At 38.0% G+C, this 26,515-nt stretch overlaps 3 protein-coding genes across 4 annotated transcripts; all 3 read left to right on the top strand.

Moving 5' to 3' along the window:
- Positions 1-606: 606 nt before the first annotated feature.
- On the top strand, positions 607-26,248 carry LOC311628072 (olfactory receptor 4C11-like; the record flags this gene model as incomplete). 2 transcript variants are annotated; one of them, XM_084894950.1, is made up of 2 exons in its annotated part: positions 607-900; positions 25,631-26,248. In XM_084894950.1, 2 exons carry the CDS (start codon positions 607-609, stop codon positions 26,246-26,248), a joined length of 912 nt encoding a protein of 303 aa, XP_084751076.1. The 2 variants fall into 2 exon arrangements, with proteins under 2 accessions (XP_084751076.1, XP_084751075.1); XM_084894949.1 differs by lacking the exon at positions 607-900 and having other exon boundaries at positions 25,337-26,248.
- LOC311628070 (olfactory receptor 4C3D-like) lies at positions 6,466-7,392 on the top strand (the record flags this gene model as incomplete). Its single annotated transcript, XM_084894947.1, has 1 exon — positions 6,466-7,392. The coding sequence occupies one exon, from the start codon at positions 6,466-6,468 to the stop codon at positions 7,390-7,392; it is 927 nt and encodes a 308-aa protein (XP_084751073.1).
- Positions 17,071-18,006, top strand: LOC311628055 (olfactory receptor 4C15-like; the record flags this gene model as incomplete). Its single annotated transcript, XM_084894932.1, has 1 exon — positions 17,071-18,006. The coding sequence occupies one exon, from the start codon at positions 17,071-17,073 to the stop codon at positions 18,004-18,006; it is 936 nt and encodes a 311-aa protein (XP_084751058.1).
- Positions 26,249-26,515: the final 267 nt, after the last annotated feature.

Raw genomic sequence — 26,515 nt, 5'->3', positions numbered from 1 at the left:
AATACTAGGTATTACTTTATGTAAGTACATAAGTAAAGTTATTGGAGATGAGATTGTTTTTATGGTAGATCTCAAAATGTCAAGAAGCATTCACGGAAACAGGAAGTAAAATATGATGTCAAGAAATTCAGTCTTGTCTACAGCCATACCACCCTGAACGCGCCTGATCTTGTAAGCAAAGCAGGGTGGGGCCTGGTTAGTACTTGGGTGGCAGACTGCATGGGCATACTGGATGCTGTAGGCTTTAAAAAAAATTTAGTCTTTGTGAGAGATATTCTGAAGAAAGCAGCTTTCCTATTGCTCAGTAGATCATGTCACTGATATGCCCATGCACATTTGCCTGCAAGTTAGAATTCTGAATTCTCATCATTGTAGTTGAAGCAAGAAATGAAATGTTGCTGAAATGAAAATGAATATAGTAATTGTGGGAGGAGATTCCAAACTCTCATTTTCGAAAGAGTTACCCTGTGTGAGGCTCCATGGAACAAAAATTGTTGAATAAGGCATTCCATTTTTTAACATAAAGCTTGTGATCCTCTTAAATTCATTATTGGCCCTTTTCTTTGCAGTCTCTGACACCTGAGGTCCACATTTTCAGAAGAACACATGGGAAGTAGGAACAATGTGACTGAGTTTATTCTCCTGGGGCTTACACAAAGCCCTGAGGGGCAAAAAGTTCTATTTGTTGCATTCTTACTCATCTACATTGTGACTGTAATGGGCAATCTGCTTATCATGGTGACCATCATGTCCAGCCCATCGCTGGGTTCCCCCATGTACTTTTTCTTGGCTTACTTATCATTTATAGATACTGTCTATTCTACTGCCATTGCTCCCAAAATGATTGTAGACTTGCTCTATGAGAAAAAAACTATTTCCTTCCAGGCGTGTATGACTCAAGTCTTTATAGATCATTTCTTTGCTGGTGCTGAAGTCATTCTTCTGGTGGTGATGGCCTATGACCGATATGTAGCCATATGCAAACCTCTTCATTATTTGATCATCATGAATCGGCGGGTATGTGTGCTCATGCTGTTGATGGCCTGGACTGGAGGCTTTCTGCACTCGTTGGTTCAATTTCTCTTTATTTATCAGCTCCCTTTCTGTGGCCCCAATGTCATTGACAACTTTGTGTGTGATATGTATCCCTTATTGAAACTTGCTTGCACCAATACCTACCTCGTTGGACTTTCTATGATAGCTAATGGAGGAGCAATCTGCACTGTCACCTTCTTCCTTCTCTTAATTTCCTATGGGGTCATATTACACTCCCTTAAGACACATGGTTTGGAAGGAAAACGCAAAGCCTTCTACACTTGTGCATCCCATATAACTGTGGTCATTTTATTCTTTGTCCCTTGTATCTTCCTGTATGCAAGGCCCAATTCCACCTTTCCCATTGATAAATCCATGACTGTGGTTCTAACTTTCATAACTCCCATGTTGAACCCCATAATCTATACCCTGAGAAATGCAGAAATGAAAAATGCCATGAGGAAAGTTTGGAATAACTATGTGGCCTTAGTGAGAAGTGGACTGTGTCCCTCATATAGAACATGATGTTTATGCTTTCACAGAACCAAGAAATACTTTCATTATCAGTGATTACATTTAAAGAAATTATTTCTTTTGAGTTATTCAGCCTAATTATTGTGAAACAGTCATATATATTAATCTTTATCTAAGTGGAATATGTTATTGCCCTTAGAGAGCAAGAGAATTGCATAAGGGAATTAATCCTGTAAGATTCTTTAGTGGACAACATTTTTTTTTGCTTTATTTCAGATTCTTGTTTGTGGAATATGGTATCTCCATGCTATATAGAAATGTGACCACTTAAAACTTGGTCCCTTTTAATCCAGGAGAGTAAAATTTAAAATTGAGATAGTTAAAAAATTGATAATATAACAGTAAAAATAAATGTGTTTACCAAATTACTTTAACATTTCAGAGCATGCTAGTGAAAAAAGTCAGACAGAAAAAGTTAAGAAGCATATATAAAACTGAAAGCAACAAATGAACAAATGAAAAACAAACAAACAAAAACCTCACAGACACAGATAACAGCATGGTGGTAACTGTACTGAGCAGGAGGAAGGTGGGTGGGGAAGAGTAAAGGCTAAAGAGGGCTCATGGTGATGAGAGAAGATTTGACTTTGGATGGTGGGTACACAGTGCAATATTCTGATGATTGTATTATAGAAATGTGCACTTTAAACCTATATAATTTTATTAACCAATGTCATCCCAATAAATTTAATAAAAAATAAAAATTTAAGCATGTATTCATAGCTGAGGCTAAATCTATAGAAATGAACCTTGTTAATTTCACACTTTGTTGGTAGCATGTGGTTGATTTTGTATATTATGATCAAATATTGGACTGAAAAATAAAATTGTTGAACCCCATTCTGTACCTCTAGATAAATTATGCTCCTCCAGTGGTTGAAATGCAGATTTAAGTCACATGTATCCCACTGAGCCTCAGGGTCTGTCTACATTAAGTTAACTCTCTGGGTACACTTTAAGAAAGTACAATAAATGCTAAACATTTTGGGAATAGATTGTTTTATTTTACATAATGAATGCATTTCTGATTTTTCTGTAAACATTATGGTTATTGGTAAGAAGTTGTGCCTTCTGGTGTCACATTTGAGAGCAATCAAACCTAAAGGAGTTCTCTCTCTCAAAGAGTGGAGATGATCTTAGTTGATAAAACATAGAAAGTAATTGGAGCCTCATTGCTTCCAAAGTCTTCATCTCTTTACACAGAGATAGTCTTTTGCTTCCAATAGTTTTAGGAAACTCAGATGGCTCTTTCAAGATTAGGCATTTAGAATACTAATCTCTGTGTTCGTTTTATCTGCCATGCAAAATGTTGAAGTGCCTAAGGCAGCATGCCAGTACCAAGGACATGGTGCAGTGCTACGCCATCCTGGGCATCTGCATTTGGTTATGTGGCCTTTCTACAGAGTGACAGAGTGCATCACTCTGACACTGTTAAAGTCTTCTCTCTTTTTCCTTGGAATGTTGGTTTTGGTTGTTCATATCATACACAAGGTGGTCTCTGATGTCTCTGCATCCTTCTTTGTAGAACCCATTTCAGTTCCTCCCACAAATTAGGGGCTTAAGAAATGATTATTGAGCCCAGCCTTTGTGGCTTAGTAGTTGAGCATCAACCTATGAACCAGGAGGTCACAGTTTAATTCCTGGTCAGGACACATGCCCAGGTTGCGGGCTCAATCCCGAGTGTGGGGCATATGGGAGGCAGCTGATCAATGATTCTCTCTCATTATTGATGTTTCTCTCTCTCTCTTCATCTCTAAAATCAGTAAAAGATTTTTTTTTTTTTAAGAAATGGTTATTGAATTAGCAGGGAAATCAATGAAGGTTTGGACATAAAGCAAATAAATCAGTGGATGAATGAACAAATAAAGGGTTCTGAGAAATAAGGGAGTAATTTTTTATTTTTAAATATATTTTATTGATTTTTTACAAAGAGAAAGGGAGAGAGATAGAGAGCTAGAAACATCGATGAGAGAGAAACATCGACCAGTTGCCTCTTGCACACCCCCTACCGGGGATGTGGCCGCAACCAAAGTACATGCCCTTGACCGGAATCGAACCCGGGACCTTTCAGTCCGCAGACCAAGTGGATTTTACCTGGTTGTGATAATACTACAACTATACCTTATTTGATAGCTTCTTTATTAATTCTCCAAAATGTTTAGATGATATCAATGCAAGGGCAAGCCAGAGACCAAAGCAACCATGTTTGCAAGAGAGAAAACATTGGGTTAAAAAGACATTGGATTTCCTTATTTCATCTATGGTAATACACATTAAAAGTGAATGCTATCAAAGTTCTCAAAGGTCACTTAAGTTATGTGAAATAATTGGGTTGTTGGCAAGATATGCTGATGAAATACCCATGAGGTCCAATTAGCCATCACTAAAAACATCACAGGATTTGCCTACAAACAGGATGTGTGGTAGCACTTCTATGAGGTTCAAGAGGAAGGTCTTCTCCAAAGGTCATTATTAAGTCAACAGGCACACTTACTGTAGCTGAGCTAGTTGGCATTGTTAAGCTTACATCTTTCCTTCTTTCTTGGTGATCTAGCAGCTACCTGACGCCCTGGCCACAGAGCTATGCCAGACAAGTTCATAGGTGAGATTCTGCTTCCCCACCCGGAAATTACATAATTATAGAATTTCAGGTTTAAACGGATCTTAGAAATCATATACTCACCCGTATCCTCACCAAATATGAGATTTAAATATATTTTTCAGCATGCCAGGCATCAGGAAAGATATAAGTAAGTACAATATGACAAATTTAGAACTAAAAGTATTTTTTAAAAAATTGATATATATTTAAGTTACTTAGAATCACATTATATATTCAAAATTTCACCCAAAATTTCCCCACTTAATGTTACAACCTAAGAATTTTTCTATGATATTGCACAATTAAAAACATCTCTTTTAAAAACTATACATTATTCAAAGAGATGTACTATATTTTACTTATTCTTTCTCTAATGTCTCTAATTTTGCAGTTTCTAATTTTCTATAGCTCTTAATAATTGTGTTGAACATATTTGTACTGAATGATCTTTCTTTTTAAAATACTTTCTTTTAGGTTTTTTCTTCATAGAAAGAATTTTGTAAGAATAAATAAAAAAAGACAGTAATTTCTATTTCTTCATAGTCATTTCTAAATCACTTTTATTAATTATATCTATTTTTACTATGTGCACCATATTCTTTTCTGATCTGTTGGGGAGTCCATCTCAGAATAAGGGAATTCAATGAGGCTACTGTATTTTGTTTCACATATGTATAAGATTTTCATTTTGGGTAGTTATAGAATAAGGCTCTCTATTTCCCTTTAAAAGGATATATATATATCTATATATATATATATATCACATTTTATTATATTTTCTACTTTCTTTCTTTTGGGAAATTTATGTTCCCAGATTTCCTCATTCAATTAGTAATGGAATATCTTCCTGTAATGCGTGTTTTGGGAGGATGGGAGAATAAAGCATGAAAATGCATATGGCAGAAGCTTAAAGGAATATGGAGAATCATTCATGTAATGGATGGATATTCTGCTAATTTCGGTAATGAAAAGTTGGGAGGGATTACAAAAGACATGTGACAGGGACACTTTTATGTGTGAACAAATGAACATACAATTAATATATAATAGTAATTGTCTAATAAATATTTGTTGAATGAGTAAAAGTGTATTAAGTACTTACAGTAAATAATAGATTTTATATGCTGTGAGTGTATATGTATAATACTTTGTCTTAGTCAGCAGACTATTTCTATTCTTTGCATTAAATAAATGTTTGTGTTTTATTTACTTTGAAAATAAGGGCTTCCTTTGCTGATAGATTCTCATATACTGAACACCTATCCAAGGGTTGTTTCCCCCCCCCCCCCCACCCAAGTCTACTGAAGCTGCATATTTACTGACTGTAACTATGTTAAAATTGTATGTAAACAGCGTTTTAAAGAATAAAAATTTAATTAGCAAACACTATAATTACCTTGAAGGTAAAACGACCCAGGGATATACTCCTTCCCAGAGGCAATTAATATTTTCATACTTACTTTATAAAACGAACCAGAAGCTGTTAAGCTGGACTGCAGCTTTCATTGGAAAGCTCATTTATGTTTCTCATAAAGTAGAGAGCAATGATAGAGCAGGAGAATGGGAGCCTTGAATGCCTAGTTTTCTTCTGTGCTCAGGAGCATGCATATTCTTACACACGGAGAAGAAAGAAGGTGGCAATTTACCACACATCCGTTCATCACCCAATAGGTATCATGCCAGGCAGAAACTATGCCAGGCACCATACAGGCACAATGAGGAAACATACATGAATAGTGTATGTGTAATTTCTGATACCAGGGAGAGTGTATCTTCCAGCCATTTATACATTCCACCAAACTGCCTATCTGTGATAGATGCTTATTGACCCTGTTTCCCCCCCCCCCCCATAGTTAGAACTTTGGGTTCAAACATAAATTCTCAAAGAGAAAATAATTCTTTACTTATGTGCAGCACTTTACAGCTTGCGAAACACACCTGGGAGTTACAATTTGTAAGGTCACAGACATAGAGGAAGACCGAGGAGCACGGGGCACTGAACTGACTTAGCAAAATCACATTGAGTTGGAACCAGAGGAGAATCCAGATTGCACGTATAGAGCCCATTATTTTCTCAGCAAATTACCCATCCAACCTGTCCTATAGATACTTTTTAGGTGACAGATACTAGGTGTCTGAAGAGAGAAAGCTTTATGGAGGAAGAGAGAAAGAACTGAAACAATAAGTTGAGTGAGGGGTGCAGAGGGTATGCTCCACCATAACAGTAACGACCCTGTTTCTGTACTATAAGATTAATAGGCATCATTCTTTATCTCTTTGCAGGTAATTTATGAATGGATCACCTTACACGTACCAACAATGTGACTGAATTTATTCTCTTGGGACTCACACAGAATCCATACTTGCAGAAAATACTCATCATTGTCTTTTTGTTCATTTTTCTATTTACCGTGCTGGCCAATCTCTTCATTGTTATTACCATCTCCCTCAGCCCTACACTTTCAGCTCCTATGTACTTCTTCCTCACTTACTTGTCTTTCATAGATGCCTCCTACACCTCTGTCACCACCCCTAAAATGATCATCGATCTGCTGTACCAGAGGAGAACCATCTCCTTGGGTAGCTGCCTGACCCAGCTCTTTGTGGAACACTTCCTGGGAGGATCAGAGATCATTCTCCTTATCGTCATGGCCTATGACCGCTATGTGGCCATCTGCAAGCCCCTTCACTACATGACCATCATGCGGCAGGGGCTCTGCCGCCTCCTGGTGATGGTGGCATGGCTCGGGGGGATACTGCATGCCACTGTACAGATTCTTTTCATGCTCAACTTGCCCTTCTGTGGTCCCAACGTCATTGACCACTTCATGTGCGATCTCTTTCCGCTGCTGAAACTTGCTTGCAGCGACACCTATAGGCTCGGAATGGTAGTGGCAGCCAACAGCGGGGCCATGTGCTTGCTTATTTTTTCCATGCTGCTCATGTCCTACATAGTCATCCTGTGCTCCTTGAAATCCCACGGCTCTGAAGGACGGCTCAAAGCCCTCTCGACGTGTGGCTCCCACTTTACCGTAGTTGTACTCTTTTTTGTGCCTTGCATATTCACCTACATGCGTCCTGTGGTCACCTACCCTGTGGACAAGTTGGTGACTGTGTTTTTTGCAATCCTCACTCCCATGTTTAATCCTATCATTTACACAGTGAGAAACACAGAGGTGAAAAATGCCATGAGGAGTTTGTTGAAGAGGAGAGTAACTTAGGCTGTTCAGATGTCAAGAACATGATGATGTATATAAATAGGGGGGCTTTTGTCTATTGTAAATTGTGAAAGAAAACAAATTTTGCAGAGCTCTGATAGAAAAAAAGGGGGGGGGGGCGGTATTTCTTTTTGCTTTTGGTAGATACATAGTGCCAAAAAGGGGAAAAATCAGCAGTGATTCTCTCACTCATCAACTGTCCTCTTCCCCATATATTCCATCTAAGAAGCTAAGCAAAAATAAAAGAAGTCCTGCCCTGGCAGGTGTTGCTAAGTAGTTAGTGTTGGCCCTGGCACTGAAGGGTCACCACTTCTATTCCTGGTTACAGGCATGTTCCTGAGCTGCAGGTTCAATCCCTGGCCCTAGTTGGGGCACTTGTAGGAAGTAACCAATCCATGTATCTCTGTCAGATTGGTGTTTCTCTCTCTTTCTCTCCCCTTCCCTCCCTTTCCCTAAAAATATCCTCAGGTAAAGATTAACAACAACAACAAAAGTGAGTAAATGAATAAATAAACAAATAAATAAATAAAGTCCTGGGATCAAAGTTCTATGGAAAAGCCAATTTCATTTAAGTAACACATGTACGAAGACTTTAGAAAAGTAACAGTGAGACTCTGGAGAAAAATATTCTAGGTAATCATCAATTTAGGGATTTATGTGGGTCTATGTTCCATTTCATATCCTGGATCTATGTACATGAGCATTGAGACCTTAGTAAAGTACTTTAAAAGTTACTGAAAGCACCTAGCAAAAAGCCTAGACAATATTAATTGACCATACATGCCTTGGTTTACTTCTGGGCTCTCTGTTCTGTTCCATTGATCTATATGCCTGTTCTTATGCCAGTACCAGGCCGTTTTGATTACAATGACCTTGTAGTATAGTTTCATATCAGATATTGTGACACATCTAACTTGGTTCTTCTTTCTCAAGATTGCTGAGGCTATTTGGGGTCTTCTTTTGTTTCATATAAATTTTTGGAATATTTGTTCTAGATCTGTGAAATATGTCATTGGTATTTTAATAGAAATTGTGTTGAATCTATAGATAACTTTTGGTAGTATGGACAGTTTAATTATGTCAGTTCATCCAATCCATGAACATGATAGATGTTCCTATTTATTTGTATCTTCCTCAATTGCTCTTTTCTATGTCTTATAGTTTTCCAAGTATAGGTCTTTTACCTCCTTGGTTAAATTTATTCCTAGGTACTTTATTATTGTGTTGTTGTTGTTCGCCACAGAAAATGGAATTGCTTTCTTAATTTCTTTTTCTGATAGTTCATTATTGGTGTATAATTTTGACTTTTTACTCAGTGAAAGCATTAAGTGAGGGGAGTGAGCTAACTATTGCTCAAGGCCAACTATGAGGCAAACATACTTTCATTCCCTTAATGAAGAAATAACTTTCATTAGATAGGTTTTTATTTTACAGGAAAAAAAAGTGAACCTCAATAAAGCTAAGCAACAAAGTCATTCTTTCAGACTCTGCCTCCTCTGTTCTCCCCACTAAACAATAGTCCTTGCTAGTATGATGTGAAAATATCAAAACACAGAACTGATCACTGGCCACATTTTGAAGATTTTTCCTTGAGACTTTCTCTCCTTATTTTGGGGACCACAATCTTCCTTTCAGCTCTCCCTTGACCTCCACTTCCTAGGTTACTTGTACTGTCTTAATTCCTCTCATGTCAGGGAAAAGTCATCATATGATCTCATTTCCATAGATGTATTTCCCTTGATGGGCCTCATAAAATGTGGGATGTAATGAGCTCAAGGAAATAAATTCAATTGATTGGATTTTAAAGAAGGTGACATGTAAGTGAGAGAGATGTTTTTAGAAAAAAATAAGCAACTTATCATTGAGAAGACTTAATACTTCTGGGACATGATTGAGGGTAACACCTTGAAAAGCTCAATGTTGTCTTTATAGGAATTTTCCTGCTCCTGTTATCCCATAGTGTTAATATTGATTAGCACTATAGTGTTACTATTGTATTAGTAAATACTTATTACTTAGAAAATGACTCCATGATCAATTAAGTGTAAGAACTTTTGACTTATTTCCATTACTGAAAAATACTGTTTATTGCCTATAATGTGCCAGAGAGTTCTGGGAGCTGGGTACACAATAGAAAATAATACAAGCAAGGCTTGTATTTTGCCAGAAGCTTAAATCCAGTGAGGAATAGATGGGTAATAAACAAATCAATGGAAAATATGATTTTGTTAGCAATGAGTATTATGAAAATCTTTTTATTAATTGGTTGATACAGAAGAGAAGAACAGGATATCGATTTATGTAGTTGTTTAGAGCACAGGTAGAATTTTAGTTAGGTCTAAGTTTAAATAACCATATTATCTCCCTTTTAAAAAATAAGTAGGTTATTTAAACACATGCATTTGAAATGGGGTCATTATCTCCCCCAAGTAGATAAAAATGATTGCTTGGAGGATGAAAATATTATTAAATCCTTACTTGAAGATATATATATTTTTGTAAATGAGAGAGAGATGGAGAGAGAGAGAGAGAGAAGGGGGAAACATCAATTGGTTGCCTTCCATAAGTGCTCTGAGTGGGCATCAAACCTGCAACCTTTTAGTGTACAGGAATAGGCTCATGATGGAATGCAGAAGGAATGGGGTGGTGGTGCGGGGGTTGGGATGGTGTCGATAGAATGAATGTTCCCTGCAGGCCAGTCGGTCTCAGAACCTTTAGACTCATTGTAATTTGCTACTGGCTACAGAAGCAAAAAGCCAGTGATGTGTCAATGTTCAGTGTCACATTTTAAAGACTTATGCTAACTTCAAGTCTGCCTAGTCTTGGAGCCTCAGAGGCGAACCTCAGATTCTCAAGACCTGAGTCTAGTTCCAAAGATCCCAACAAAGCCCTAAAGAGCCCAAGCTAGTCCCCAAAGACTGACCCTAATTCCAAAGAGCCAAGCCTAACCAGAAGGGCTGGAATAGTTCCTAAGGGTGGAGCCTGGGCCAGAAGAGCCAAACCTAGTCCTAAAGATGGAGCCTGACCCACAGGAGCCCAGCCTAGCCTGAAGAGCAGAGACTAGTCCTGAATAGCCGAGGCTAGCCCTAAGAGTCGAGCCTTCTACTAACAGCTGAATATAATCCCAAAGAGCGAGCCCAGTCCAAAGGGCTGACCCTAGTTCTGAAGAGTCTAGCCTAGGCCAGAAATGCTGAGCCTGGTCCCAAAGGTCTGAGCCAGCCCTGAAGAGTGGTGCCTAATCTGGAAGGGCTGAGCCTATCCCCAAGAGCTGAGATGAGCCCTAACAGTATATGAATTTCAAATTGGTATCAAAGTGAATATAAAGGATGGCAAGGGCTGGGCCAATGATATGGCTATTTATGAAAGATTTACATTGGCTTACAATTTTTAGTATAAAAGTTTATGTTATGTTAGCTTATTGGTTACACCTATGAAAATTAGTTATACTGGAGATAATAAAATTATCCTCAAAGCCCATATCCCTTCTAAAAAAATGGTTTTAATAAAGGAAAATCTGGTGTTGTGGGTTCTAACCTTAATTTTTAGTGTTGACTCATAATTATATAAAGATAAATATTGAAAATAAGTATATTTTCATATATTCTTTTCTAGATTTTAAAATTATATTAAAATGTTTGCAAATAAGCAGCATTTTTTTTCTCACCTAATATAAGTTTGTTTTACTATCTATGTCCTATCATTTATAGTATTTTATTCATAGCATCTTAATTTGTAGTAGTCTGATTTACATAAAATTTTCCTATTATTGAATATTGTAGATATTTTTAAATTTTTGCTGTCATAAAATACATGCATCATCTTACACTGTAAAATGACAACACCTCATTTCACTTTTAGAATAATTTTTTAGTGTTGGGTTCTAGAAAAAGGAATAAAGATATGTATTTGATCCTGAAAATATTTACTAAAATATTTCCAAAAGGATTACACAAAGTAGTTTAATTGCAATTTTAGAATTAATCCTATCTAATGAAGAGGGAATATGCTAATTGACTGTCATGCCCTCACAAAGATGGTGGCACCCACAGTGACAAGATGGCGGCGCTCAGGCCTCTCAGCCCCGCCTGGGGTGGCAGGCACGCAGCACAGCTGGGCCTGCCCTTAGGTGGGTCCAGTGGCTCTGCGTGCCTGCCTCCAGAGTCCCCCAGTCTCCTCAGCCTCCCAGCTGTCCAGGGCCAGCCCGAGGCACAGGCAAGCCTCAGATGGTGACTGCTCAGTCAACTCCCAAGGCGCAGGCAAGCTTTGGATGGATGTCAGCTTCCCAGCTGCCCAGGGCTGGCATGAGGCACAGGCAAGCCTCAGATGGCAGCTACTCAGCTGCCCAGGACCGTCTGATGCTCAGGTAACCAAGGCCAGCAGAGGTTTGCACTGCTGGTAGTGGCAGCAGCAGAGATGTGATGGGGGCATCACCTTCCCTTGATTGCGGGGTCACCTCCTGCTCCTGAGGGCTCCTGGACTGTGAGAGGGGGCAGGCTGGGATGAGGGCTCCCCACATCCAGTGCATGAATTTCCATGCACCAGGCCTCTAGTATAATTTAAAAAAAACATAATTTTAAAACATTTTATCCTTATCATGGATTCAAGTTTTCAGTTCTTTGTGTATGTGTAGACACTGTTTAAAAATAATGCTACTATTAATATTTCACATTGTTCTTTTGAATTATATGTTGTAAAGCACACTCAGAATTGTTTGATTTGACTCTTGCGGGCCAGGCAGCTTGAACAAAGGTTGTTATATCCATCTGACGGGGAGGATGCTGAGGCTCAGTGGCTTCTCCAGTGACACATGGCTGATGTAAACGATGAGGCTGCAGTTGTTAGCTTTTCAATAGCAGAAACTAACCAATTGTATTATTTTTAATTAAAATTTTATTTTGGCAAAATTTTAGATTAATAGAAAAGTTTCCAAGACAGTAAAGAATTCCTGTATACTCCTCACTTAGTTTTCCCCTAATAATATCATCTTACATTACCATAAGTATATTTGTCAAAACAATGAAATGAATATTGATATATTACTCTTTATGAAACATCATATCTGTTTAAATGTCACTAATTTTTCTACTGCTGTCTCTTTTCTGTTCTAGGGTTCAGTCCAGGCAACACATTACACTTAGAACAGTTACCTTTTAAATTATTTAAAATCATGAATTTTGTTATCATTAACTGTGAGGATATATCGTATTCTCTTTTTATTATTATTATTTTTAAATCATCACCGAGGATATTATTTATTAATTTTTAAAGAGAGTGGAAGAGGGAGGGAAAAACAGAGAGAAATATCATGTGAGATATTCAACCAGGTACATGTCCTTGACTGGAATCAAACCTGGAATCCTTCAATTCACAGGCCAACACTCTAGGGGTGTCGAACTCAATCAGAGAAGGGGCCAAAATCTAAAATCCAACCTAAATCGCGGGCCGAATGGTTTACTGAACAGTCATAAACTGACAATGTCATAAACTGACAGCAGAGTGCAGTGATGACAGCGTGGTGCGGGCCACATTGCAAGGCCTGGCGGGCTGGATTTGGCCCGCGGGCCTTGTGTTTGACACATGTGCTCTATACAGTGAGCCAAATGGTCTAGGGTCTTTTGTCAAAGTTTTAACACAAACTTTGGAAATCCCTTTTATCTGAAAAAAGAGGGGGCTGATTTGTTTATATCTAAGCAATGTTTTAATTCTAAATGGGTATTACTCTTAGAAACTCCCCAGATAAGGGAAGTGAGGAGCCTATGAATTAATTATTAGATTAATATAGAGCCTTGGTCTTCCTCTCTACTTCCTCACCCTATTTGGATTTTAAAAAATATATTTTATTGATTTTTTTACAGAGAGGAAAGGAGAGGGAGAGAGAGTTTGAAACATCAATGAGAGAGAAACATCAACCAGCTGCCTCCTCTACACCCCCTTCTCGGGATGTGCCTGCAACCATGGTACATGCCCTTGACTGGAATCGAACCTGGGATCCTTCAGTCCTCAGGCTGATGCTCTATCTACTGAGCCAAACAGGTTAGGGCCCTATTTGATATTCTTTGTTCATTGAAGCTACCTGTGAAAAATTGGGTCTGAGGGCCACAATAATTGATTCAGGGATTATTTTGGGCATTTAAAAGTGTTGCACATTGAAACAATACCACATCTACACTGTTACCAAAACTATTTTATACTTGTAAACAAATAAGAGGATGAGTTAAAAATACTTATCAGCCTTGGTCATGGTAAAGCAGGAATTAAGAAGAAATATCAATTGTCATTTCTGGTTGTGTCAATGTCTTTAGGAGCTTGTTCCCACTATTGTGATTTTTTCTCTGTGCTTCTAATTGGTTTTTACGTGTATTGCCTTATCTGATTCTCATAGTAACCCTTACATTGTTATTTTACCCAGTTACAGAAGTAGAATTAAAGTCTTTGAGAAGTTTAAGTAACTTTTCCATCCCAATATAACTAAGTAGAAGGGCCTAGATTCAAACCTATGTCTGTACTAATCTTTAACTGATGTTCTTTTTTTTATTTTTGAAATTAAAACATTTTTTTATCACAATTGACATTCAATATTATTTTTAGTTTTGTACTACATAGTGGTTAGATATTTCTTTATTATTATTATTATTATTATTATTATTATTATTATTTTAAAATATATTTTTAAATGGTGCAAGAGAGAAAGGGAGAGGGAGAGAGAGATAAATACATCAATGATGAGAGAGAATCATTGACTAGCTGCTTCCTGCATGTCTCCTACTAAGGATTCAGCTCGCAAACCAGGCATGTACCCTCAATCAGAATCAAACCTGGGACCCTTCAGTCTGTAGACTGACACTGTGTCCCCTGAGCCAACCAGCTAGGGCACTGGTTAGACATTGATATAACTTAGAAGTGATCCCCCGCTGGCACCATACATAGTTATTACAACATTATTATTATTATTATTATTATCATTATTATTATTTTGATATGATCCCATATTAAACCATTGAGGTTTCTTTACCTTTCTTTCTTTCTTTCTTTCTTTTTTTTTTTTGAGAGTGTGGGAAGAAAGGGAGAGCCAGAGAGAGAGAAGCATCGATGTGAGAGAAACACATCAATTGGTTGCCTCTGCAGGCAAAGGATCAAACCTGCAACTGAGTTACCTGCTCTTGACTGGAATCAAACTTCGGACCCTTCAGTCCTCAGGTCAATGCTCTATCCATCCAGCTAGGGCGTTATTACAACATTATTGACTCTATTCCCTATGCTCTACTTTACATCCCCATGACTATTGTATAACTGCCAATTTGTACTTCTTAATCCCCTCACCCTTTTCACTCAGTCCCCAGCTCCCCTCCTATCTGGCAACCCTCCGTTCATTCTCTATATCTAAGAGTCTATTTCTGTTTTGTTTATTGGAGCTGGTGTTCTAACTTGTTCCATTTCATTGTCTCTCCGGCTTTGACTCTAAGATAAGCTGATAACTGCTAGGTAATATACCGATATTCTTTACTTTTTAATAAATGGTTGTTGGCTTCCAATGACCTTATAGGTTTGCTTTATACTCTTGTTTTCTTGGTGACATCTTGTAGCTGAATATGGTGTTCCTAGTACAGGCTCTGTTTAAGAATGTCGAGTACACTGGGAGTATAATGGAGATGGTCATTTAAAAGTAAGTATAAAGATGCATATTAGCACACACAATTGTATATTTATTATAAATTGTTTTTGTTAGCTCTAAGTGGATTTCACCAAAATTTAATTATTTTTAATTCTCACAATAAACATTATTATTTCACTCACCTGTTTAACAGATTATATGTATATGTACATAAACATTTGACTAATTTCTGTTATATGGACAGGTAAGGACACAATCATTTTTGGAAACTGTTGTCTGGCTATGGAAAACAAAGTCAAAAGTTGGAGTAATTATCTGGATGACTTGCTGGATAAGGTGGCTGATTTGCTAAGTGAGAGAATAGTGACTACAATTCATGAGGGCATTTATTATAAGCACTTTTACATTTTGCAAATTTGACTCTCATCATAATCCTGTGAGATGAACAGGTAGGTTATAGATGAACATCCTTACAATAAAGTAATATAAATGACAAATTGTACTTGACCAGATTGGGCCACACAATATTTATATTAGTAAATAATTAAAAAATCTCAGGACTCTAGCCATATTCAACATACTGTTTCTATTCCTTACCTATGTGGTTGTTGCCTGTTTTTATCTGTAGTAATTGGACCATTACTTTCTGAATCTATACCATTTACTCTGTGTCCTTCATCAAGAGTCCTTATTCAAACATGAACAAAGGAATCAGAAGGCTTTGATTTATAAGGGTGGATGGACACATTAGAAAGGCCAGCTCTGCTTAAGTTCTTGCTAAAAAGAAAACTCACTGCTCCTTTCTCTGTTGATCCATTAAAAATACTTAAGTGTTGGAACCAGATATTCTGTTTAAATTTCAGATCCAGCATCTGTAATTTGTTTGACCTTTTCTCTTTAAGTGTGAATTGCCTACCAGTAAAATAGTGGTAGTAAGATATAACATGAACTGTCCTAAACACTATTTCCTAAATAGTTGTTTTCTTTACATTATTTAACTTAGTCACCATGGCAATAATCTTCAGCAGGTATTATTATTAATCATAAACATCTGTTCTTATTTTAAATGATGAATAAAGAAAGAATACAACTCAATACATGCTTACTTGTTACATGTAAGTATAGACTAGGAACTTTTACATAAATCTTTTTCCCCTCTTAGGGAATGAATTAATTAATCTTAAAGCTCAAGACATCTGTAATACTCTCAACAATGAAAATAAATAAAAAAATAATTGGAAATGTAGCTATGATTTTTTTCCAGTGCCTCGTAAACTGGGGGTTATTTCTTCTCTTTGTAGATCAGGTAGTCGCTTTTTTCTTTATTGATTAAGATATTACATATTTGTCCTTATTCTCCCTTTGCCCCCCTTCCCCCTACTCATGCCCTCACCCCCCTGGTGTCTGTGTCCATTGGTTAGGCTTATATGCATGCATACAAGTCCTTTGGTTGATCTATCTTCCTTACTCCCTCCCTCTCCTACTTTCTCTCTGAGGTTTGATGGTCTGATAGATGCATGTCTGTCTCTGGATCTGTTTTTGTTCATCATTTTATGCTGCTCATTATATTCTACAAATGAGTGAAATCATGTGATACTTATTTTTTTTTGATCAGGAGAGGCATGCAAGTCATCCCTGATGGCCAATAAGTTGCAGTTCTCCATCCTCAGAATTTGGATGCGGCTTCAGAATCTTCCTCAACAATTCACTCCCAGAAACCACTTCTAAATGATCAGAGTTGGCAGTTGGGATAAAAACTGTGTTTCATCCCTACCATATGTGAATACTTCCCTTCTCCTACATTAAAGCTCTGGCCATTTTGAAGTATTTAATACTTTATCTCCTGCTGAATTCTGTCTGACCTCCCATGACCACCTTTAACCAATTTCTAATTTTGTGTTCTCAATTACGTCAGACGCTCATCATCAGCTTTTCATATGGATGCGGCAACTTGAGGACTGTGCTATGATGGTATCATAAAATGATTCCAGGTGAACTTTTCTTTTTCTCATAATTGCATATTTTTATATACTCACGGTGGTAACATTTAGCTTTTCCTTGTGGAAATCATGAAAAACCAAAGCTTTGTAACTGAGTTCGTCCTCCTGGGGCTTTCACAGAATCCCATTGTTCAGAAGATGGTATTTGTTATATTTTTGTTCAGCTACCTTGCAACTGTTGGGGGCAACCTGCTAATTGTGGTGACCATCAGCAGCAGCCCAGCACTCCTGGGCTCCCCCATGTACTTCTTCTTGGCTTTCCTAGCTTTCCTGGATGCCTGCTTCTCCACCGTCATTGCCCCAAAGATGATTGTGGACTCTCTCTATGAGAGAAAGACCATCTCCTTTGAAGGCTGCATGGCCCAGCTCTTTGCTGAACACTTCTTTGCCGGAGTGGAGGTGATTGTCCTCATGGTTATGGCCTATGACCGCTATGTGGCCATCTGCAAGCCCTTGCATTACTCTTCTATCATGAACTGGAGGCTGTGCAGCATTCTGATGGGGGTGGCCTGGACAGGGGGCTTGCTGCATTCCACGATACAAATTCTCTTTACTTTGCAGCTGCCCTTCTGTGGCCCCAATGTGATCGATCACTTCATGTGCGACTTGTACCCATTGCTAGAGCTGGCCTGCACTGACACTCATGTTTTCGGCCTTTTGGTGGTGGCCAACAGTGGGTTTATCTGCGTCATCATCTTCTCTTTGCTGCTCGTATCCTATGGTGTCATCTTGTTCTCTCTGAGAAACTACAGTGCTGAAGGGCAGTGGAGAGGTCTCTCCACTTGCGGATCTCACATTGCTGTTGTGGTTTTGTTCTTTGTCCCATGCATATTTGTGTATGCCCGACCTCCATCTGCTTTCTCCTCTGACAAAATGGTGGCAATTTTTTATACCATCCTAACGCCCTTGCTCAATCCTTTGATTTATACCTTCAGAAATAAAGAAGTGAAAAATGCCATGGGGAAAGTGTGGGATAGAATAATGGTGGTTTGTAATGAAAGATAAGACTGATCTGATGGCATCTACACTCAGTGTGACTTGCAGGTGGAATGGAGCTACTGAGAGTGTTTCCAGCAATGAAGGATTTGAGTGGCCCAAGGTCCCTAAGTCTTTCCTGGCTTCAGCACTCTCAAAAGCATTTCTGCTCACAGAAGGGCCAATAAAATGTACATGGCACTGAGGCCAAAATGGCAGAAGTTTCTGTCTTGGGGGAAGCCCCCTCACTTGAAGAGATTTTGGGCAGAGTATAAGATAAGGCAGTATTTTTTCCATAGCTGGGATTTCAAGATCTTTGGGAACCCTTTCTATACCCCTTCTTTGGTTTTGGGTTAGTGATATTATAATGGGACATGAAGAAAGAATTCTGTGGTGAAATTTTGGATCAAACTATTCTCCCTAATATATATATATATTGCTCTTCTCCCCTCTCTCTGTCTTTCTGTATCTTACCCCCTGACTTTTCTTTCCTTGGGTCTGCTCACTCTCACTCTCCTCTCCCCTGCTCTGACTTCAGTGTCATTCTCTTCTCTTTCCTCTTCTTCACTATTAGTCATTTAAGTATCTATTTTCTACTTTGATATTTGCCTTACTATGCAGTTTACAGAATTGATTTTGGAGTCAGAATAGAAAATTTAGGCATCCATTGGCATCCTCCTAGTAGAGCTCAGGTTTTATCTTTTCTAGGGTGCAATCTATGTGATCGGGGTTTGATGCTTTATGTGACATGAATGGTGGAAGCTAGAGACAGAGGCTATCTAGTAGCATCCCAGTCTAATTTTAGAATGCTTAGAAAAACCTTCTGTATCACAAGTCAAATTTTGTACATTGAAAGAACAAGGCATACTTACCTTGCAAAATAATGTGCAGGTCAAATGAAATAACAAAAGTGAAAGTTGTTTGAGTAATAAGATTATACAAGAATAATGTGTAATCTAGAATTGTGTTATTCAACTAAATATTTATTTAATGACACACAGTAATATAGGTGAATAGGAAACAGAGGGAGATGTATATCTGGGGGAAAAAGGGAAGATTTTTAGCATCAAATATTTTTGAACTGTTTTAGATTTCAACAGGTAAAAGTAAAGAAGGGAAAATAGCATTCTCTACTACTGGGATGTCACTCAGATGAGAGAGTTAGAATAGTCCAAGAGTGTTAGGATATAATGATTGAATTAAATGATAAAACTCTGAGATAGTGTTGATCTGACCCAATACATACATTTTATCAAGACCTGCTTTCCTGTTTTTTCATGTTCCCAAACCTCCTCTTTGCTTATCCAAAATAAAAATAAAAAACAGAATTGCATGAGCTGGCTTCCATGGTTGCCCAATATTGTCCATAATTTTATCTCTTACAACTTTTTAATCTAATAATGGTGTAATTTTTATGGAGATCATCTCCATGTTTCCCTGAACCAATACATGTTTCCCCTCTTATGATATTTTGCTTACTCTTCTGACTTAACTCTTTCCTGTGTGCATAGCAAAAAGCTCCCTTCTTTTGTTGTTTATCTTTTGTTAGGACCCTAAACTATTGAAATTAATAATTACTTCATTATCCATTTTATAGTTGTCATAGATAACTGGAATTGCAAATCAGAGCTTATAATTTTTATAACATCTCTAGTTCATCACACATAATTCAAACAGAGGATGTGTAAGAAGTAAAAATATAAAACACTGTACATCATAAATGTACATCTTAATTTTAAATGTATTAACTAAATAAATTGGATAATGCTCCAATTTAGAATTTTATTTGAAATCTGTGCTATATTGCTGTAATTTTAGAAATGAGGGAAATGATCCAGTTTTTAAAAATAGGAAAACCTGGAAAAATATGTAAGAGACTAACAGTTACCTCTGGAGTGTGGGATTGGGAAGTTATGAATTTTTGAAGAGTACTTTTTGCTATGAATTGAATTGCATTCTTGCAAAAGATGTTGAAGTCCAACTCCCAATGGTGGTGAATATGACCATCAGTTTAAGAAAAGGTCATTGGGATGAGTCCTAATCCAGTATTACCAGTGTCTTTATAAATGGGGAAATTTGGACACAGAGACACATGCACACAAGGGAATGCCATTTGAAGATGAAGGTGGAAATTGGGGTGATGAATCTACAAGCCATGGAACTCCAGAGGTGGCCAACATACCACCAGAAGCTGGGGAGGCTTGGAACAGACTGCCTGCATGTCCTCAGAAGGAAGTGTATAATAAAACCAAATGAAAAGATGAAATACTGCCATTTACATGGATGGACCTTGGGAATATCATGCTGTGAAATAAGAAAAAGTTAAGAACCATATGATTTTACACACACGTGGGATATAAAACTGAAACTCATCGACACAAACAACAGTATGGTGGCTACCAGAGTAGAGGGTAGAGGGTCGGGGTAGTAAAGGGTAAAGGAGGTCAAATATGTAGTGACAGATGATTTGGCTTTGATTGGTGGGCACACAATGTGATATACAGACAATGTGTCATAGAAATGTACACTTGAAACCTATATAATCTTATTCAGAGAACCCTACACCTGAAACCTAAATGATCATGTTGACCAATGTCATCCCAATAAATTTAATAAAAAAATAAAAAATAAAAATTCATTATGTCATTTATTTGGTTAAAAAATAAATAATGTGTATATAAAAAAGAAACCTATGTAACCTTATTAACTAATATCACCCCCATAAATTTAATTAAGAAAACAGAAAACAGGTAAGATGGCAACTACTAGCATTGTGCTAAATAAAAACCTTGACTATTAAAAAATAAATCCAAATAATAAAGAGCAGAAGACAAATATATAAATATGAAGAGAACACAAAAAGCTAAAATCTGCTTTTTTGAATGGAAGAATGAAATCAATAAACTCCTACCATGTGGTGACAGTTATACATGTGTACAGTGTATACATTTGTCTAAACTCATTTCCTATTCTTTTAAAATAGTGTATCTATTGTATATAAATTATACTTAAGAAATCAATTTATAAATAAAAATATGTGAAAAAAAGTTTTTTATTTTCTTCTTCCTTCCTTTACCAGCTGATTTACTTACTTCACATTATTTTAGAAATGATAGAACTTTTAATTAATAGTTTTCATTATAATTATTCATATTATATTTTATCAATATCATTATTTGTCATAATTATTATATCTAGTGATTTTCTAGAATAGGAAATTAGGAGAAGAAACTTGACTAAAGTCAAGAAACAAATGATGGAGCTAGAAGTCAATTATATCTCATCTGTTTGAACCTTCACCTAGGCTCAAAACTTTGTCTGCCATTAGAAAAAAATTGACTTGAAGGACAGAGCCTTTGGGGAACTTTTAGAAGTCTTTGCCTCCATGTGACTTAGAAAGCATGGTTTTTCCTTAGAGCAGGTTGCATGGGTGGAGCATTTGATAAATGAAATGGGAAGAGTCCCTTAGGGCAGAGTTAGGAGGGAGGGGAGCTCTGAGGACAGAATCTGCCTGCTGACCATCTTGTTTGGGATGAATTGGCCCCATGGTTTGCTGTGATCCAGGATTAATTGAGCTGATTAACTCGCTGAGCCAATCGGTCAGGTTTGAATGGGAAGGGTTGAGTCCTCGTCTCTCCAGAGGCTGGCATTTGTGAACTTTCATGAAATCCCTATAAATATCTGATGGAAGAAAAAGGATTCTTTAATTCATGTGCTCTGCAGGGGAATGTTTTGGAGCACTAGACCTGGCTTTAGAGAAGTTTCTACCACAGAATAGAGGGGATATTTCCCTTTTGTTCTAGGAAATTCCAAGAGTAGAAGTAAGAAACTTTCTGCTGGTATTCCAGACCCTTTTGGAGAGCCTAATTCACGTTTTTAGAAAGGGTTGGCCATCATGGAGTACATCCCCTGCCCATAGATCCTGCAACAGAAAGCCAAGCAGATTCATTTGAAGTACAATTTGCATGTTGCAAACACATGTAAAATAGATCAGAACTGGAAGAGTGAAAACTATGAGCCCTCTGTTGGATATCATCTTTTTTTAAAGGTGAGTCTTCAAGCACCACTGCACCATTTCCCTTGTCTTGCTTCCCACTCAGGACTGGGTTTTAGGGCAGCTGTTATCATGCAGTCCTGTCTCCTGAAAAACCTGGAGTTCCAGGAATATGTTCCCGATGGTGATGAGAAGATTCTGACACGCCAGGGCTCCCCAGCTTTCACTGGCTTCTGCTTGAGGCAACACTGTCTGAGGCCCGATTCTTACTGCAAAAAGGGGTACATCGAAGGGAGTAGAGGTATAGTATCTTATACCTGCAGATTTCTGACTTGCAAAGCATAGTCAGGAAAATCATAGAGGTGCATACTGATAATAGGCAACCAGTAAGCATTGATACTGATCGATACTCTGATTCTATAATATAATACTATGATGTCAATTGATACTAATGATCAATATTCTGATTCTATAATACTATGATGCCAATTATCCTAATATTAATGATACTAATGCTGGCTGTATAAGACCCATTGTCACCCCACTTACAGCCCCAAATCACCTCCTCTTTCTTTGGTTGGAGAAAGGGGTAATATGAGGAGTGGGAGAGAGCAAAGCAAAATTGTCTAGTGAAATCCTAGGGCAAATTACTCTTTATTTCTAACACGGGTTTATACTCACTTTGCACTGTGGGTTTTATTCCCTCTGTCTCAGCCCTTAATTCCCCCTTCCTACTTCGTTTCCCCACATGCACATTTCCCCCCTTTGGCTCTGTTCCCTGCCATCATTCTCTAACCTCTCTATCCCCTCCTCCTCACTATCAGTTTTGACATATACATATAAAATGCCGATTTCTTTGCCCCGTCCTGAAGTTTGCAGGATGTTAGTGAATTGTCACGAAGCACAGAGGCTTGAGTTCTGATCCTGGCTCCTTTCTGACTGCTGTCTGCTAACCTCTGCCTCCCAGCTTAGTCCAAAGTTCACAAAATAGGACAATTTGAACTTGTCTTATGGGCTATTGTAAAATCCAATGAACAAAAGACATTAAAGCAAAAGTGAGAGAAGGGCTACAATTAGGGTCACATGATTCAACACACACACACACACACACACACACACACACACACACATTTCAACATTGGAAGGTCTTTAGCAAGAAAGTGATTCAACTGGTAAAACCAGGAAATGGCATTTCAGCTAGGCACTCTGCATACTGGTAGCTGTGGAGAGGGAGGTTATATCTGAGGAAGGTCCACTAGCCACTGTGGGAAAGAAAAAATTCAGAGAAAAGATGGTCTGGGCAGTGTCAGGCTTGGATTAAACATGCATAAGGAGAAATACTGGGGGAAGAAAGGGAAGAGCAAGAGATATCAAGAGTTAGAGGGTCGGAAAGCCATGGTCAGTATTTCAGCCACTGCATTTGAAAACCATAATAACCTTTTTATTACATTCACGATTCATTATATTTTTAAAGCCTTTAATTTTTAAGAAGTGATGAAGAGGTGAGAAGAAGGAGATGACAGGGAGAGTGAGGAGAAGAGGGCATATCTAAAACTATATATTTCCTGTGTCTTTTCTTTCTCTTTAGAAAGAGAGAGGACACATGTGAGGATTTGCTTAAAGAATTCTAGGATTGGCCATTACTAATACTGACGTTTATGAAAAATATCAGTCTGACTGTCTGATTTGCACGAGCTAATACATCTGACATTGAAAACTCACAAAGATAGCTCACTCAAAGTGTTATTTCCTTCTACTAAATTGTGTGAAACATTTTATTTAGATTTTATCGAGTATCAGTATTAGGCATTGTGTGAAAGGAATTATGTCCTATGTTCTATGAATATAAAAATGGCTCTGTTTTTATCTAGACTCAGAATGTACACCACCCTGGTAAGCCCCAAGATAAACTATGGATTTTGGGTGATTGTGATGTGTCATGGTAGACCCATCAATTATAGTAGATGCAGCACTCTGGTGGGGATGTTGATAGTGATGTGTGCTTGGGGGTCATGTGTGTGTGGAGGCAGGGACCTTATGGGTAATCTCTATAGCTTTCTTTCAATTTTACGGTGAATCTTAAAACTGCTCTGAAATACGAACTCTTAACAGCACTGATGATGACAGCAGATGACCCTATTGAGGACACAGTGTAATTTTGCTGTGCCTCTCTGAAACTAATCTGATACTTCTTTAAGAACAGAGGTGACAAGCCAGAGCCACTGAGCCAAACCAGCTAGGGCTGGACTCTTTATCAAAGGAAATTCAGAGTAAAGAAAAATATACAAAATTAAAAACACTATATTATAGGCATATTAGAAATTTTATGACAGGTCAAATTCATCAGCAGAGACTCAATATTTTAATGCGGTAAGTTTAAGAGTAGAGAGTAAATAAAAAGTAGTTCCCCACCCTAGCTGATTTGGCTCAGTGGATAAAGCACCAGCCTGTGGACTGAAGGGTCCTGGATTCTATTCTGGTCAAGGGCACGTGCTTAGGTTGCTACCTAGGTTACGGGCTGGATCCCTGGCCCAGGTCAGGATGTGTGTCTCTCTCACATTGATGGTTTTCTCTCTCGTCTCTCCTTCTCCCTTCCACTCCCTTTAAAAATCAATGGAAAAAATATCCTAAGGTGATGATTAACAGAAGAAAAGAAAAAGCAGAAAAAAAAAGTTTCCCAAATTATGCCATCTTCAAAGAATTGCCCAGACATTTGTTATATCAAGACAGTCAATGAAGCTGGCATCTTCTACACAAGAGGCATCAGTAAAAGACCAGTGTCCCAAAGAGTTCTGGGAAAATGGACACAAAAATGAGTGAACTGAAAAATAATTATATTTGAATAGTGTTGATCAGATTTCAAAGCTCATAGATAAGATATACTGCTATTAATTCATGAAATATGCATGTTTATGTGTGTGTGTGTGTGTGTATAGGTATATTATATTTACATTTTAAATTTTAGGAAAACTTGGAATAAGGCTGGACAAGTATTCGCCCTCTATTTTTTTCACAGGAAGGATAAATTTCAAAGAGGTAACTAAGTCACTTGCCCAAGGAAAGTACAAATTGTGCAGTTCTCAGGAATCAAACTTTTTAAAGGATGTTTATTTGTTTTATTCCCCAAATGCAGACAGTTTGGTCCAATGTGATAAGTTTGTGAACAACAGGTAGATCGGGGAGAGGCTTGGACATCGCAGATTTACAGAGGTTCAAGGGGGATTAAAGGCAGTTGGAGGTAACAGGATGGAGCAGAAACAAGGAATCCAGAGTTCAGCTCACTAATCTTCTCGACATGACACTACTTTTCTTCTCTTTGCAGATTAAACTTTTGTCAATTGCAACTTACCTTCTTCAGCTACTAGTATGGTGATGAATAACAGTGTGATCGAGTTCATTTTGTTTGGGTTGACACAGGATGCGGGAAAGCAGAAAGCAATATTTGGGGTCTTCCTGATGCTTTACCTTGCGACACTGATGGGGAACTTCCTCATTGTAGTGACTATCAAAACAAGCAGGGCCCTTGACAGTCCCATGTATTTCTTCCTGTTCTATCTGTCCTTTGCCGATGCCTGGTACTCTACAACCACAGCCCCCAGATTGATTGTGAACTCCCTTTCTCAGAAGAAGACCATCTCCTACAATGAGTGCATGACTCAGGTCTTTGCAGCCCATTTCTTTGGCTGCATGGAGATCTTTGTGCTCCTCCTCATGGCCTTTGACCGCTACGTTGCCATTTGTAAGCCTTTGCAGTACACCACCATCATGAGCCATCGGGTCTGTGGTGTGCTGGTGATTCTGGCGTGGGTGGGATCCTGTATCCACTCTTCAGCACAGATAGTACTAGCTTTGCAACTGCCTTTCTGTGGCCCCAATGTGATTGACCACTACTTCTGTGACTTGCAGCCCTTGTTGAAACTTGCCTGCATGGACACTTATGTGATAAACTTGCTTGTTGTTTCTAATAGTGGGGCCATTTGCATGGTGAGCTTTATAATCCTGCTTCTCTCCTATGGTGTCATCTTGTACTCTCTGAGAAACCACAGTGCAGAAGGAAGGCAAAAAGCCCTTTCTACATGCACCTCCCACTTTATTGTGGTTGTCATGTTTTTTGGCCCATGTATATTCATATACACCCGCCCACTGACCACATTTCCAATAGACAAGATGGTGGCTGTGTTTTATACAATTGGGACACCCTTGCTCAACCCTCTGATCTATACATTGAGGAATGCAGAAGTGAGAAACGCCATGAAAAAATTATGGTGTAGGAAATGATATATGGGGATTTTAATGTATACTGCCTTAACAGCTTAGTTTTGTTTCATGGATAGGATAGGCAAAATATTCTTGTTGGGAAACAAACAATTAAGAAATCTGAGAAAATTGCATTAGAATATGGTTAGTACTTAAGGTTGACGATTATTTTGAACAATCTACGATGATCCTTAGTTGAATTCTATCAACATCTGCCCACACTCAGTAGGTAATTTGGCTTCATATACAAATTTTTCTTCAGAAAGAAAAGTATTGACTAATGATATA

This window comes from Pipistrellus hanaki (genome assembly GCF_964339955.1).
Source record: "Pipistrellus hanaki genome assembly, chromosome: 9".
Taxonomy (NCBI): Eukaryota; Metazoa; Chordata; class Mammalia; order Chiroptera; family Vespertilionidae; genus Pipistrellus; species Pipistrellus hanaki.
This window is presented reverse-complemented; position numbering and strand designations above follow the sequence as displayed.